Source organism: Pistacia vera, unplaced genomic scaffold, assembly GCF_008641045.1.
Source record: "Pistacia vera cultivar Batoury unplaced genomic scaffold, PisVer_v2 Contig673, whole genome shotgun sequence".
Taxonomy (NCBI): domain Eukaryota; kingdom Viridiplantae; phylum Streptophyta; class Magnoliopsida; order Sapindales; family Anacardiaceae; genus Pistacia; species Pistacia vera.
This window is the reverse complement of record NW_022196527.1, coordinates 44,625-61,487: the sequence shown is the minus strand read 5'-3', so window position 1 is coordinate 61,487 and position 16,863 is coordinate 44,625. Positions and strand designations below refer to the sequence as shown.

The 16,863-nt window shown below is 35.4% G+C and overlaps 1 protein-coding gene across 2 annotated transcripts; it reads right to left on the bottom strand.

Moving 5' to 3' along the window:
- Positions 1-3,643: 3,643 nt before the first annotated feature.
- On the bottom strand, positions 3,644-9,325 carry LOC116113006 (disease resistance protein At4g27190-like). 2 transcript variants are annotated; one of them, XM_031399137.1, is made up of 5 exons: positions 6,844-9,325; positions 5,341-5,919; positions 4,231-4,917; positions 3,874-4,058; positions 3,644-3,776 (listed from the first exon to the last, which is right to left on the bottom strand). In XM_031399137.1, exons 1-4 carry the CDS (start codon positions 9,313-9,315, stop codon positions 3,921-3,923), a joined length of 3,876 nt encoding a protein of 1,291 aa, XP_031254997.1. In that variant the 5' UTR covers positions 9,316-9,325; the 3' UTR covers positions 3,644-3,776; positions 3,874-3,920. The 2 variants fall into 2 exon arrangements, with proteins under 2 accessions (XP_031254997.1, XP_031254998.1); XM_031399138.1 differs by having other exon boundaries at positions 4,231-4,911.
- Between the last annotated feature and the right edge of the window lie 7,538 nt (positions 9,326-16,863).

Genomic DNA, 16,863 nt, shown 5'->3' with positions numbered 1-16,863 from the left:
AATATGGCTTATAAGTATATTTTATATAAAATGACTAAAAAAGGTATTACATTAAGAAGGGGATACTAAGGAATTTTAAAATTAAACAAGGATAATGTGATAATATACTTGGTCAAACTAGCTTTAAACAGAGTGTTTATAAGCCCCCAAAAAAAAAAAGTACCTCCCCCACTTATTTTTTTTTTTTTTTTGCTATAAGCTCAACTTATAAAGTTAAAAAAATTATAAACAAAGAGATCAGCTTAATTTTAGAGCTTATAAACTAGTTTGACCAGCTTATAAGTAGACAAATACCCCCTATACGGATTTAAGGGAATCGTTAAATTTCTATGGTCATTGCTCTCTTTAATTGAGAGGTTTTTCACAAAATTTTTTTTATTTTTTTTGAATAGATATTATTTTTAACATAATTGCTCAAAATTTTACTTTCAAAAATTTATTCAAGTAAATTCTTACGTTATTGCATTATTTTCTTTAGATGATTGATATTGCACCATCATTTTTTTTAGTAAGGTTTAGTGATTTTATTTAAGTTTCACGTTTAGTGAATTTTTTAAGTTTTCGAGAAAGGAGAACCGCGGAGGCCCACTGGGCAAAAATCCTGGTCCGTCCACGACTGTGGACCACCTCGTCTCCATCACCGTCCTCGTCATGCAGCTTCCCTTAGACACTAAAGTCCCCGTGTACCTTCATTCACTCTCTCTCTCCCCTCTCTCCGCTCAACCCGAACTTCAAAATCATTCAACTCCCAGAAGTCAATCTTTTCCCTTCAAAATCATCTTCTCGCATAAGCTTATGGATTCGTTCGTCAAAAGCCATTAACCTCTTCAAAGGCAGTCACTAAGCTAATTCCGACGGAGTCAGTCTCTGGTGACTCACCTCGATCGCCGGGTCGTTCTCGATATGTTCTGTGCGGACATGATTGAAGTTGCGAATGATTTTGGAGTTCCTGCTGCATTTCTACACCTCCAGTGCAGCTTTTCTTAGTATGCAGTTACACTTGCAAGTTCTTTGTGATGAGCAAAACCAGCCCATCACTGAGTTGAACGACTCGTCATGAGTTGATTGTCCCGAGTCTCGTTAAGCGTTTCCTGTTAGGAATGCCTATCGTGTTCACAGAGAGAGTGGACTACTGTTATGTTTCAACAAGCGAGGGGGGTTTAGAGAAGCAGAGGGCATTATTGAAATACATTCAAGGAGTTGGAATCCTATGCGGTCGAGTCTTCTCTGATGGTAAGTTGAACAACACCACCTTTGATACACCGGACCATTTTGAATTTAGAGGGTGATGAGATTGATCGGGATCAGGTGGATCATCTCAGTAACAGAGATCAAGGAGTGGCTTGATGATCAACCGCCATCATCGATGTTGTTTCTTTGCCCGGGAGCATGGGAAGCTTCAGTGAGGACCAGGAGTTGTCGGGAATGCCGCGGCCGGCGCTGAGGCTGAACTGATAGAAGCTTTGCCAAAGCTTGAGATCGCGGCGAGTTTCAGCGGGGGCTGACAAAGTGACTTGGGGAAGTGTAAGAGAAGGGAATAAGAGTGCAAACACTCCTGATGTGTTGACTGATGACGTGGCGGATTTGGCAATTGGTTGACTTTGGCTGTGTTGAGGAGGTTGTGTGATAGTGATCGGTATGAGGAGTGGCAAGTGGAAGAGAGGAGATTATAGGTTAGTGGGATTTTTTAATGTTAGTTTGGTTTTGTTTCGTGGATTAGTATGAAATTGCCTGATTTAATGTTCTGCAGCATTTTTCTTGGTGTTGGATTTGTAAAGTGGAGAATTTTGTTGTTAATTTTAGTGTTTTTAGAGTCTAATTATAATTAGTGCTGAAACCACCTTATGAATAATGACCTTATAAGAACTTAAATGTGATAAATGTATAATCTTGCAAAGGGTTGTTCTGTGGTTGGTGATGGTGGTAGCATAGTGATTCGTGGTGTTGAAATGCTTTAAGCACTAATTGTTAATATGTGGTTTTGTATTGTGTTGTTGGTGAGGAGCTTGTTTCATGGAGGTACTGTCGATTTGAGTTAGAGTTGTTCAATCTCATGTTCTGCACTTCATTCTCTGTTGTACTCATGGCAGAGGGCTGAAATCCACAGAATTGGCCTAAACGCTATGAGGGTAAATCTGAGTGTAACAGTGGCAATTGATTATTTGGGAAACTCAGAAATAATTTGCCCTAGCGATGTTAATTTTGGACAGTTTTTATCAGGATATAAACAGTTATGTAGGACTTGCTTTTACTTGCCTTAATATCCCTACTTATCTGGTTTTAGCCGCCAAAAAATGAATACTTATCTAGAAAGTTACATTGGGCTCAGTTTCTGTATACATTAGGTGATGTCTGTTGTTCCGAATCCGAAGTTAAAGGTGGCTCAATTCCAAGTCAGTTCTCGCCAATTGGTGTTTTTCAATTTCTTGTTTCTTCCCTAAAAAGAAGGTATCTTCAATGTCTATTATGAATTAAACATCAATTGTATTGTGAAGAGAAAAGTGGGTGAGACTAGCATTTCATCTTTGTTCTGGAAAATATCTTTGTTTTGTGAATTCAAAAGCTTATTGTTAGTTTAGAAGCTTTTCAAATAGTAATGGCATTCATCTCAATCGCTAAATATGCCAAAGATCTTTACAAGTAGAATTGAGAAAGCTACAGTCAAATGGCTTTGGGAATTGAACTTGCTGCTGTAGATAGTGAGGAGTTTGACACTCTTGCCTTATATAGAAGCAGAGTAGGTGCTGTTCAATACTTAACCTTAACCAAGCCTGACATTGCTTTCTTATTGATAAACTAAGTCAATTTCTTAAGCAACCAACTCAGTTCCAGTGGCAGGCCTGCAAATAGTACTTAGGTACTTAAAAGGTACCTTATTTTATGACATTCAGTTCAATCCAGCAAGTACTATGCAGTTGGAGTGCTATGCAAATATAGTTGGGCAAGTTGTGTACAAGATAGAAGGTCTACACGTGGATGCTATGTTTTTCTTAGTCCTAATTTAGTGCAATTGAGTTGTAGAAAACAGAAAAGTAATGGCTTTATCATCCACTGAGGGAGATTATAGAGCTTTGTAGAACCTATTGAGATTGAGGCAGAATATAAACAAAACATATTGAGATTGAGGCAGAATATAAACAAAACATATTGAGATTGATACACATTATGTAAGAGAGCAAGTTGTAGCATATTTGATAAGAATTTAGTATGTTCCTAGTGAAGTGCAAAATGTTGACATCTTTACAAAACCATTGGTGGCAACTGGCAAGACAGTTTTGAGTTCTTAAGAAGTAAATTTATTGTTATACCATCTTCTCAGTATTTGAAAGGGTAAGTAATTAGTGAAGGTAAAGAACAAGTTACAGCAGTAGTAGAAGATGCGTAATAGAGAATTTGAAGCAGGAGTAAAACGAAGCAGTAGATATTGAAAAGATTGTAACAGCAGAACAGAAGTACTGAAGAGGTGAAGTACAAAGTTGAGTTAATTGTAGCAGCAGAAGTACTGATTAGATCCACCAGATTATAACAATTAAGCACCAGATTAATCAACTTCAGCCTGAATTATACAAAATACATCAGTTACTAACCCAAACATAAACTCTGTCAATAATCCATTAGAAAATTTGCATAACAAGTGAACTGATATTGGACTTAAAACAGAACAAATATATATAACAAGTGCAGTTTAGAAAATTCATCAAATTGAAGACAGTGAATTGAATTTTCTTCTGCTTCCCTTCAAACAGACTAATATTCATTGGATTCGGTGGAGCCAACTGAAAAACCATCAAAAGAAATATAATTAATCACAAGTATATTTATGTTGGAGCCTCTTGAAACAAATTCAATGTGTAGAATAATAAATTCAATTACCTGATTAGAGCTGATGAGCATGTTTCTAATATTCACTGTTCTTTTCTTCATTCTGTTGGATGAGAATTGGAATAAAGCTCTTCATTTTTTATGTACCGAGGTAATTTTTCTAAATTATGACTGCAAAAGAGATCTTTAGAAGTCTCTTCATGACTGTCATCTTCGACACTATCTATTTTGGGTGCCTGCAAAGCCAGATATTGGAAGCATCAAATGCGAAGGTAGTAATATTAAGCTTTTTGTGGCATTACATAAGAAGTAAATGTATGAAAAGAAGTTCCTTATTGTGAAGAATAATGAGCAAATCCTTTTGACTTAAAATCTTTAATCAATTATAATTAAAAAAAATGGAAGTACCTTTGCTTCCGCATGCACACTTTTATTTTCTTCATCCCACGAAAATCTTGTACTTATCTTTGGACATCTTTCGACTACCAACTGACGAAGTAGAAGTCGTGGTGTTGGAAATATGAAGTGATAATCCACATGGCAAAAATTGGTGAGTCTTGGTAAATCTTTTAGGATTATATGCTGAAGTCGAGGCAACTGGATTTCTTTCTCATCAATCACATCATTATCTCCAAATATTTCTTCTAATTCAGAGTTGTCCCTCACAGATAGGAATTCCAGTTGTTGAAAACCCCGAGCTATGGGGATAGGAAACAGATTTTTTAATTTATGGCACTTTTCCACTTCAATGTATGATAGAGTTTGGAGAAGATTTGCTCCAACTTCTTCACCATCCTTAACATCAATGATTTGCTCCAATTCCACACATTCTTTGATGCGCAGAACTTTCAATTGCAACATATGATTTCGAGCAACGGTTGGTGAGAAGATATGTTTGAGCTTGTTGAAGTGAGCTATTGTTAAAGAGGTCAAATTCTTCAAATTTGAGAATGATAATTCATGTTCTAGTACTCCGCAGTCTTCCATGCTTAATTCTTTAATTTTTTTGAAGAAGCCACATCTCAACCCAGAGAGAATTCCATCGCACAATTGACTACTGCAATTACTCATCTCTACAACCTGTAGATTCTGAGACTACACAATAATGTTATAAAAAGTTTATTAGATAAATTTATGCCAATAGATTATACCGTACTACCAACTACTAAAAAAAAGTAAGAGAATCTTTTATATATTTTATTTAATTAACTAAAAAATCTAAAAATTCTAAGAGAAGCTGAAAGTAAATTGAACAATAACAAAGTAGATTCATTTATAATTTTAAGTGAATGGTCTGATATGCTATTGCTGAATAAGTTTTATTAAACTTGGAAGAATTTTATTCCTATAAAGGGAGTGGTGGTAATTTGTAAACTTAAATTTTAACAATTTTTTAATAATGTACATAGAATATCTATCCAATTAGTGCTAACTATTATTATTGAATATTACTGACTCTTCATGCATAAAATATCTATCCAATTAGTAAAGGCCTAATAGATAAAAGATTTAACATACCTCTTCACCAATGAAAGTTGTAGTTAATTTGGAACAGTCTTCTACCATGAACTCTACCAAAGCTGGACAACATTCCTCATATTTTTCTGGAAAAAAACTTACTAGCTTTGCAAGTCCTTCTAGATATAAATACTTCAATTTTGGAAGCACGATGCTCTTATGATCTCCTCCACCTACATATTCTTCTCTTTCATGATCCAAATAAAATACTTGTTCCAAATTCTCACAATCCCATACTGAAAGTGATTCCAATTGACCCAACTTCTGAGCAAGAGTAACTGCGAAGATATGTTTCAACTTTTTGCATTCACCTATTGATAAAGTGGTTAAATTCTCCAACCTTAGAACATGAGCAGGACCTTTACATAAACCTTCTAGTTCTTCTTGATGATTTAATCTTGGAAGTGATAATTCATGTTGTTGTCTTTCAATAATTAGATCTTCCAACTGAAATACAACTTTTACTCCACAATTCTCAATTTGTAATTCTTCCAAATTTTTTGTTGCTCCACGTCTTGATCGAGAGAGAACTTTTTCAGCCGACTGATTATAATTGCCCACGCCTAGAACACACAATTTCTGGAGAAAAAAAATCACTCTGATCTTATCAAAATTTATTAGATCCACCAGATTATAACAATTAAGCAAACCTTTTTTTTTGGTTTTTTTTTTTTATAATAATAATAAAATTTTGTAAGTAATAAAAATTTGTAAATTTTGATCACTGGATTGTCATGTGACAACTTGCAATAGTACAGCTATGTCTTGTGTCAATCTGTCATTATATTATTAAATACAAGTAAAATGGAACGTAATGACAAAGCAAAGTAGATAATGAATAAATAATCATGATATCTTAGTTTATGCATCTTTAATAATAATAATAATAATAATAAAACCTCTACTTCAAAAATTATTATAATTAAACTTCAAAATTTAACAATAAATTTAACTCTAATTAAATTTTGTTAATTAGAGTTAAATTTAATTTTATATAAGGGCAACGTAATTGTATAAATTTAAATTAGTTCTTTTAAAAAAATAAATTAAAATTACTCACAAAGTATTAAATAAAAATAAAAATTTAAAAGCAATAAAATCATTAGGCCCTTGAGACTTAACGATCTCTCAGGGGCTAAGTGAAATTAATGCCAATTGTAATGAAAATTATATTATAATTGTTAGAAATTCTAAAATAATGCATAGCTAAATGATCATTCCAAAGGTCTAATAGATAAAGATTTAACAATTATGATATAATTTTTCATTGTTGATATCTCACTTAAAGTACTATCTATTGCAAAAAAAAAATGGTGGTAAAATCTTTTATTTAACCAATACAACTTTTTTCTTTCCATATTTATCGTAAAGAACCTAAAATAAATTTATGCACTTTTTTCTTTCCATATGCACGTTGAAATAATAGATGCAGCAGAGTTGAGCCAATAAAATGTTCGTCCATTTTAGGCCAAAAAAAGAAAAGGAAACGAATTAAAAACATACCTCCAAAGCTGGCAGAGTTGAATGATTATTTTTGGGAAAGAATCTGGTAAGCTTTTCAAGTTTGTAGAGCCTTAGCTTTTTTAAATTAGGCAACTTGATGTCCTTGCCTTCCTCTGCAACTTCATTTTCTTCTTTTCCATGAAATACTTGCTTCAACTCTGTTGCATCTTTTATTTCAAGATTTTTAAGTTGTATAAGACCTGCTGCAACAAACACCGGAAAAACGTATTCCAATCTCTTGCATCTTTCAATTTGGAGATCTTCTAATTTTGACAACATTTTCTCTCCCCTGCCATTATCATCCTCTTCTATCTTGATCAGGATCTCCAAACTCTCACAATATTCTACACGGAGTGATTTCAACTGCCCCAAACTCCGAGCAATTGATAAAGTGAAAAGATAAGCCAAGCTTTTGCACCCTCTCACATAAACATCCATAAGACTTTGGAAGTTTACAACATGCATGGGCATGGGCATGGGCATGGGCCCCTTCCATATACACTGCAATTCTGGTAACCATTGCAACTCTAACTTTGCTAAACTTGGATGCAACTTTGGATTTTCTTCCCCCACTTGCGATGCATCTATCATGCATTTCAAGTCTGAACAATCTCTAACCACAAGAGTATTCAACTTCTTCAATCCATTTTGGTCAATGCTTGGGAGGATATTTTGACCTGTTACTCTTTCCAAACTAAGATATTCTACACTATGATATAGTGCTTTAAATAATGCAGTCATCAAGGTTGCATCAATATGAGCAATTCTTAAAGCTTTTGATGATTCTTCTGGATATCCAACAGAGAGACCACTAGTAAGCCTTTGGTTCACAAAAATTTCATAACTTGAAAGTTCGGAGAAAGCAAAGTCTTTTGCAAGGCATTTTGAATTTATTTTCAAATACAGAACAGCCAAGCAAGGTAGATAATTTACCTCTGAAAGCCTAGCATTGCCTGTTTCTATACTCTTCTCTTCAACCTCCGATTCTTCAAAGATGTCTTCCATGTATAATTCTTCTAGTTGAGAAAAGCTTTGTATCAAATTGGAAGGAATTCTTTCTAGCTTATAACAGTCACGTAAATCCAACATTCTTAGTTCCTTAAGTTCACTCAATTCTATTGGTAATTCGTCAAAACAAGAACCTCTAAAGCTAAGAATCTCAAGTTTGTTCAGCTTGGCAAGGAAACAAATGTCTCTCAAATTACAACCAAACAACTCAAGAGTCTTGAGATTTGTCAAGAATTGAAGTGATTTCAGTGAAAGGTCTACATCTCTTAAACTTACAACTTCTAGTGCTTTCATCTCTTCGAAACATTCATCTGAAACTTTCAACTTTGACCATTGATTTTCACCACCCAATAGCAATATTTTAAGCTTAGGACATACCAGTCTAACAGGGAGCTCTTTTAGTTTGTTTTCCAACAAGGAGATTGCTGTATATTGTTTCCAGCCTCTTTCCATTTTCAACTGCGTCAAATCCATGCGAATCTTGCTCATGAATATATTCTCCCCCTTTGATGTGATCCACAGACAAACATCACGAACTATATCATGCATTCTCACAAATTCTTTTTTATGTGCATTTAATAGCAAACCCAAAGCCTTCAGGGCTTCAACAATTAAACGTAGGTCCCCTCTTGCTTCTTCAATGGATGAAACGCCTTCATATAAATCTAACCCCACTCCTATTCTAACCAAATCCTCCAAAGGAATTTCAAAATCCTCAGGAAATAATGAACACATCAAAAAACACAATCGAATTTCATCTCTCCTCAAATAATCATAACTCAACTTAAGACTGGCGTAGACACCTCTCTCTGTACTATTAACAAGACATAAATCCTCCAGTTTTGACTTTTTTAGTTTTTCACACACAGATTCCCATATTTCGATATCTTTCTTTCCTCTCAAGTGACTTCCAATGGTTACAAGTGCTAAAGGCAAACCATCACATTCTTTAGTAATTTCAGTAGCCAAAGTATTCAAGCCGATAAAGTCATCATCTATACCTGCTTGCCTTTTGAGTAAAGTCACTCCTTCATCTTCCTCTAAAACATCTAGAAGAATTAACGATTGATACTCCCTATAAGTGCATACGTTTCTGCAGCGGGTTGTCAGAAGAATTTTGCAACCTTTGCTCACTGGAACACCTATTTTTTCCTTGAAATTGAATTCTTCCCAAATATCATCCAGGATTATAAGGTTATTATTAGACTCTGACAATCTTGAAGACAGCCTCTGAGCTCTTCCCTCTTCAGTTTTCTCCGTAAATGTCAAATTTAGGAGTTCAGCCAACTTACCTTGAATATTTATGAAGTTTGGAGTTTGGGATACAGTAACCATCATAACATGCTTAAAGATGCCCTCTTCTTTGACCTTTTTACTCACTGCTTTTGCTAAAGTTGTTTTACCCACACCGCCCATCCCATACAATATAACCATATGGATGCCATCATTTTTAAGTGCCTCCATAATCTTATCAAAAGCATCCGTGGCAGGCCCGAAAAAGTCAAAATCTTTAAGATAGCCCACTCTATCAAATCGGCCTCCATCTACAATTGCCTTCAACAAAATGCTTGTCTTTGTTGCTTTCCTCCCCAACTGATGTTGAGAGACCCAATTAGGACACCACCCATTAAGACAGGTCTTGTTAACTTCTATTTTTCCTTTCAACGTCTCAATTTCTCCCATGATTTTTCTCGAATCAGACAACCAATATTGTACAGCTGCGTTAATTCTTTCATCATTTCTTTCTGCAGCTTCGATTTCTTTCTCCACATCACCTTGTTTCAATTTCAAGTTTCGTTCTGCTTCCATAAGATCTTCAACAATTTTGTTGAAACGAAATAAGTAACGAGCTTGGTTTATGGTCGGCTCCACCAGATATTCTCCAACCTTTGATACAATAGCAGTTACGATCTCCATCAATATATCTGTTATCAATTAGAGAATGCATCAGTATAACGCAATTATAGGAATATCTAAAATTAACTAATTAGTTAGAGATATGAATTTGTAAAATCAATCTTGTTGGAAACAGTTTAGATAACATCTGTTTTATTTTTATTTAAAAAATAAAATACATCATACTATGCTACTACTAATCTTACACGTATTCTTTGTAACATTGAATGGTGTAACATAATTGTGGTTAGTGAATAGGCAAACTAATATTTCATGATTATTTGTTTGTTTGCTGTGGAAAAGAAAATTAGCTTTAGCAAATACACCTTTGGGTAACACATGATTTTTAGCCTAGATAAGTGTTTTTAATTCCTAATGACTTTGTATCATAAATATGTTGTGAGACGTCCTAGACATTATTAAAATGTGTTAAATCTTAGAGAGAAAGTGTGTGGCCACAATTAGTGAGGCCACAAAAAGAGTGTGTAGCTACAAAGAGATAGAAGGGAGTAATTTGTAGTGCTCGAGAGACTTATAATATTCTTCTTTTTGTAGTGAAATTTCACAGTGGTTAAATAAACATAACTCCCATATAGAAAGTAAAGCACTATAAATGTAATATCCCATATTTTATAGGTAATTTTATGAAATTTATTTTGTTTTCTAGGGGGAAAAATGTGAGTTTCTAAATTTTTGATGGGGGTATTTTGAAAGAAAAGCTGATGTGGCAGAGTCATGAAAGAATAAGAGAATCATTGGGGTAGTTTCACAATTTTGGAAAATTGTTCTATATAAAATTGGGCTATTCGCCCAAACGGAGAAGAATCGAGAAGAAAAAAGAAAAGAGAGGGGAGGGAGAAGAGAAGAAAGAACAGAGAGAAAAGGAAGAAGCAAGGAGAGGAAGAAGAAAAGAATGGAGAGAAAGAAGAAACCGAGAAGAGAGAGAGAGAAGAGTAGAGAGCGATGAAGGTGGCTGGAAAAGTGGCCGCCGGCGGGAAAACTCCGGTGACCAGAAGGAGTAAAGGAGGATTAAGCATGTGGGAGGTGAGTAAAGCTTGAGATTTCCCTCTTTGATGATTATTGATTAATTTGATTTGTGTTGTTTATGATTGAGTGCAATGGTATGAGATTAAACTGAAAAGGGAAGATTAATTACAATAATGTTATGTGGATAGAACATATATGTGGTTTCTAAGCAAAAAAAAATTGGTTAAAGATGTGATTTTTGATATAAGGGTTACTATACAAAATATGACCATCTAGAATTCCGAAAATCGTTTGCATGTTTTGGGTTTTTGACTGAAACTGAATTTCAGATATGTTGTTGTAGACTTCTTGAGGAGTGTTTAAAATTTGTTTCACTCAAAAACTCGAAGTATTGGATTTTCTATAGATTTTTTAAGTTTGCCCTGCAATTCTGGAATTTGGATTTCTACAGAACGAGTATTTTAGTAGATGATTTGATGCATCTATTCCTTTTTAAATTTGATGATTTTAAATTCTTCTGAATCCTGTAGGTGCCTAGTTTAATTCTGGAGGTTTTGGTAAGGTTTAGATTAAAGGTTAAATTGTTATAAATTTTACTAGTCAATAACCTCAATTCTGTAAGCAGTTGGCAGTTTTGAAAAGGTTGAAATAAAATCCTGTTTTAAATGGTTATTGAATCTAGAATGGCTTGGATAATTTACTGGAACCTCATATGTGTCTTGAATGCCCCATTAAAATTATGGCTTAAATTGATTAATGGAATTTTTATGAAAAATCCTGGAGTGATCAGTGTCGGTTAAGAGACAGTTTTTGTTAAAGGATATTAAGTTAATTTTATGGTGTTTAAGATGTCCAATGAATTCAATGTTGAAGTGTTACCATAGGGAGACTTTTGAAATGGAGACGTCATTGGATTTCAGATAAAGGAAGACAAGCGCGGACATCGTTAGAGGATTCTGATCCCTTCTTCGGATCAAGAATTTAGCTTCAAAAGGTGAGTGGATCAACCAAAATTTCCTTGCTAAAAGTCTGATTTTCTGTTGTATGTAATGCGTGGAAGCTTACTGTGGCGTTTGATGTGTGTTTTGTTGATGAAAAAAAAATGCATTCTTGCTTGGTGGGTACTTTAGTAGACTTGAAGATTTTATGTTTGTAACTTAATGATGAATTGGGAGTGTTGGATATTAAATAAATGAAAATGGTATGGATTGCTTTAGGAGGTTGTGGATTATGTTGATGAATTGGCTTAGTGTTGTTTAATCAAGATCATGATTATTGGTTATATTTTGGCTTATGAAAATGTTATATGTATATTGGCATAAAGTTTTTGATATGCATGATTATGGGTTATAGAGCATGTATTGGAAGGGAACTTTTGGCATGCATGTGTGTTTGTGTGAAATTGCATAATTTGGATGATTGGAAATTAAATTGTGAGAAATTGCATGTGGAATTGGTTATTAAAATGGAAAAATCCAGCCAAATTTTGGGGAGGCCTGGTTTGTTTGTTCTTGAATAGAGAATGAGGAAATTGAAGGGTAATGTTGGTGGGAATAAGAGTTATTGTTGGGATGAAATGAAATTCTTGGTTGGGTTGAGTTGGAGAAGTAGATGTTGGAGTGTAAACCCTGTGGATATGGGTTGTTGTTAAATTGAATATAATCTTGGTGGTTGGTTTATTTAACTCTCGATGGATTGAAGTATGGATGAGCTTATAAAAATAGATGGGCTTGGCCCAAATTTAAGAAGTTGTGAGAAATGGGTGTTTTGGGTTGGCTTTATAATCGTGAAAAGATATATTAAATTAGTATTGGGTTTGTTTATATTTGGGGGGGCATAGGCCCAAATTTCTGTGCTTTGGGTTAGTATTTGATTGTAATTGGTGGAAGGATTCCGAAGGGGGCAGATTGTCAGTTTTGCGATTATTGGAGTAAGGCAGGGGGATAATTGTAATGTTTGAAACCTTTGGGACTAAAAATGGGGGGACAAATATGAGGTGTAAATTGATATTTTATAAGTTGGTATACTTCGGAATATTATACTCGTATTTACATGATGGTTTTATTAATAATATATGCCACCCATATTTGAACACTTGCATGAAGGCATGCAATATTATTGAAGGTTGGGAATTTTGGAGCTGGGATTGTGGAAGTGTTATGTGGACTGTAACCAACTTTTTGCATCCACTACTGTTTTATTTGTTTGCTGTAGAAAAGGAAATGTGTCATAAAAATGTTGTGAGACGTCCTAGACATTATAAAAATGTGTTAAATCATAGACAGAAACGTGGTAATAGAAATTGAGGGATTGGTGGTCTGAAGAACTGTATGGGAAGGTGTGAAGGTAATTTCTCTAGCACATCCAGTAGCCAGGCCTAGGGCCAGTTGGAGGCAAGGGAAATTTAATGGCCACTAGTAGTGCAATAGAGCCTCTAGAGGGAACAGAGGATGTTGTGTGACAGTGTGGCAGGTACCACGAAGAGTAGTGTTGGGGTGCAACTTCAGTCTGTTGTCGATGCAGACCATTTGGACATATTAAGAGAGAGTGCCCCAAATTGTCTCAAAGTGGAAGTGTATTTCAGAGGGCTGTCCAGTAGGGTGAATAGGGAGGGAGTTGTCGTGTTAAGGGACAATAGAGGTCCCAACCTAAAGAAGGGTCTAGGTCATGGCAATAGAGAGAGGCAAAGAGAATTGGGACAACCTTGTATTTAGACCCGAGTATACGCCATGACCCAACAAGAGGCCTAGACCATACCAAAGGAGGTAACTTTTTAGGAAGTCAGGAATGCCAAAGTCAATATTTTGTGGAAACACCAAGTAACTCCTCTGTCTAATTTTAGAGGTGACTATTAGGAAGTACTTTCAGAAGGGATGTTAGGTGCAACTGCCTTTTGTGGTGGATACACGAGTGGATGGTATATGATTGGAAGGTATTTCGATGGTAAGGAAATTGGAAAGTTTAATTGCAAGATGTGGTGGCCATGTTTTAAAGAAAGATTGTAGGGTTTGGCTCCAGATATTCGTTATGCTAAACTAATGAAGCGAACATCAGAGTGCCCAATGGAAGCGAGTGGGCCTATAACCTACAATCACCAAGACCGCCCTTGGATAGAAATTCAATGGAGTGATCATACGGAAGAGGAACAACTTGAGAGAGTGAGAAGGATATATGTCACTGTATCCAGAGTTGTTCTAATCAAGTGTAAACTTCGAAGACGAAATTTCTTTAAGGGGGAAGGTTGTATATCCCATATTTTATGGGTTATGTCATAAAATTTATTTGTTTTCTCAGGGAAAAAAATGTGAGTTTCTAAATTTTGTTGGTGGCATTTTGCAAGAAAAGCTGATGTGGTAGGGTCATGATAGAATAAAGAATCATTGAGGTAGTTTCACAATATTAGAAAATTGTTTTATATATAGGTGGGCTGTTCACCAAATGGAAGAATCAAGAAGAAAGAAAAGAGAGAAGGAAGAAGAAAGAAGGGAGAGAGATGAAACCGAGAAGAGAGAGAGAAGAGTAGAGAGCGATGAAGGTTGCTGAAAAAGTGCCGGCGCGGGCAAACTCTGGTGATGGGAAGGAGTAAGGAGGATTAAGCATTGGGAGGTGAGTAAAGCTTGAGATTTCCCTCTTTGATGACTATGATTAATTTGATTTGTGTTGTTTATGTTGAGTGCAATGGATGAGATTAAACTGAAAGGGAAGATTAATTACAATATAGTGGATGAACATATGTGGTTTCTAAGCAAAAAAAAAATTGGTTAAAGATGTGATTTTTGATATAAGGGTTACCGTACAAAATATGACCATGCTAGAATTCCGAAAATCGTTTGCATGTTTTGGGTTTTTGACTGAAACTGAATTTCAGATATGTTGTTGTAGACTTCTTGAGGAGTGTTTAAAATTTGTTTCACTCAAAAACTCGAAGTATTGGATTTTCTATGGATTTTTTAAGTTTGCCCTGCAATTCTGGAATTTGGATTTCTACAGAACGAGTATTTTAGTAGATGATTTGATGCATCTATTCCTTTTTAAATTTGATGATTTTAAATTCTTCTGAATCCTGTAGGTGCCTAGTTTAATTCTGGAGGTTTTGGTAAGGTTTAGATTAAAGGTTAAATTGTTATAAATTTTACAAGTCAGTAACCTCAATTATGGAAGCAGTTGGCAGTTTTGAAAAGGTTGAAAGAAAATTCTGTTTTAAATGGTTATTGACTCTAGAATGGCTTGGATAATTTACTGGAACCTCATATGTGTATCTTGAATGCCCCATTAAAATTATGGCTTAAATTGATGAATGGAATTTTTATGAAAAATCCTGGAGTGATCTGTGTTTGGTTATGAGACAGTTTTTGTTAAACGATGTTAAGTTAATCTTTTGGTGTTTAAGATGTCCAGTGAATTTAATTTGAAGTGTTACCATAGGGAGATCTTTGCACGGAGAGGTCATTGGATTTCGGATAAAAGAAGACAAGTGCAGACATCGTTAGAGGATTCCTTTGGATCAAGAATTCAGCTTCAAAAGGTGATTAGATAAACCAAAATTTCCTTGCTAAAAGTCTGATTTTCTGTTGTATGTAATGCGTGGAAGCTTATTGTGGCATGATGTGTGTTTTGGTGATGAAAAACAAAAATGCATTCTTGCTTGGTGGGGTACTTTAGTAGACTTGAAGATTTTATGTTTGTAACTTAATGATGAATTTATGTGTTTATATATTTTGGATATTGAATAATGAGCTTGATTTGGAATTGATTGTGATTGGAAACAATTCCAGCCAATTGGTGGGGCTGGTTTGCTTGATTTACAATTGGGAGTGTTAGATATTAAATGAAAATGGTATGGATTGCTTTAGGAGGTTGTGGATTATGTTGATGAATTGGCTTGGCCCAAATTTAAGAAGTTGTGAGTAATGGGTGTTTTGGGTTGGCTTTATAATTCTGAAATATTCGGTTTATTTATATTTGGGGGGCATAAGGCCCAAATTTCTTTGCTTTGTGTTAGTATTTGATTGTAATTGGTGGAAGGATTCCCAAGGGGGCAAATTATCAGTTTTGCGATTATTGGAGTACAGGCAGGGGGCTAGTTGTAATGTTTGGAACCTTTGGGACAAATAAAGGAACAAATATAGGGTGTAAATTGACATTTTATAACTTGGTATACTTCGGAATATTATACTCGTATTTACATGATAGTTTTATTAAGAAATATATGCCACCCATATTCAAACACTTGCATGAAGGCTTGTAATATTATTGAAGGTTGGGAAGTTCGAAGGTGGGATTGTGGAAGTATTATGCTGACCATAACCACCTTTGTAGTACCGTCCCCCTCCAAACATCAGCTAGCATTTATATTTGGCCTCATGCGCGCAATGAGATGGTACGTACTACCGCATTGTGATAGCATTCTCTCGGGACAGTATGGACACTTGATGAGCTCCAAGCGGGATTACAACATGCAAGTATTGGCCTGAGTTGGATTATGACACCCAGTGGGTATTGGCTTGGGTGGGATTTGATGAGACTAGTGGGCGGGTATTGGCCTGAGTGGGATATGATTAGCCTCATGCGCATATTGAGATGGCTCGTACTTCGAAACGATGACGATCTATACCATCCTATCGGGACAGGTTGGGTGCCTAACGAGCTCCAGGTGGGATTGCACCCCGAGGATAGACCTTGTGAGAGATTTGATGGATTACACTAGGCGGGTATTAGCCTAGTTGAGCAGCTAGTTGATTGTCTATACTAGGGACCTTGGGTACTGGTGTGGTAGTGGTGTTGGTGGTGGTTGCATTAACTGAATGAGTGGAACTTGTGAACATCTTGCACGTATAGGCTGGGATGAAATTTATGAATATCTAGCAGGTATAGATTGGGTGGAAATTGTGGACACTTGGCGAGCATTGGCGTGAGCAAGATTGGGTTTCGTGTCAGGAAATGTCTGCTCAACTTTGATGATGGTGTATCAGTTTTCGTGAAAATAATACGATGATCCATGGTAATGGGAAAGTTTGTACAAGGATGCAAATTACCTTGCTGGGCATGAGTGGGTAAGAATCAAGGAAATTATATAAGGAAAGTGTGGTTTCGTTAAGGGAATAGTCACGTGTTATGTGAAATGCAAGT

Coding starts and splice junctions, on each gene's coding strand:
- LOC116113006 (XM_031399137.1), bottom strand. CDS start 9,315: ATGGAGGCACTTAAAAATGATGGCATCCATATGGTTATATTGTATGGG. Junction 5,920..6,843: donor CAACTCTGCCAGCTTTGGAG/GTATGTTTTTAA, acceptor TTTTTTCTCCAG/AAATTGTGTGTTCTAGGCGT. Junction 4,918..5,340: donor CAACTTTCATTGGTGAAGAG/GTATGTTAAATC, acceptor ATTATTGTGTAG/TCTCAGAATCTACAGGTTGT.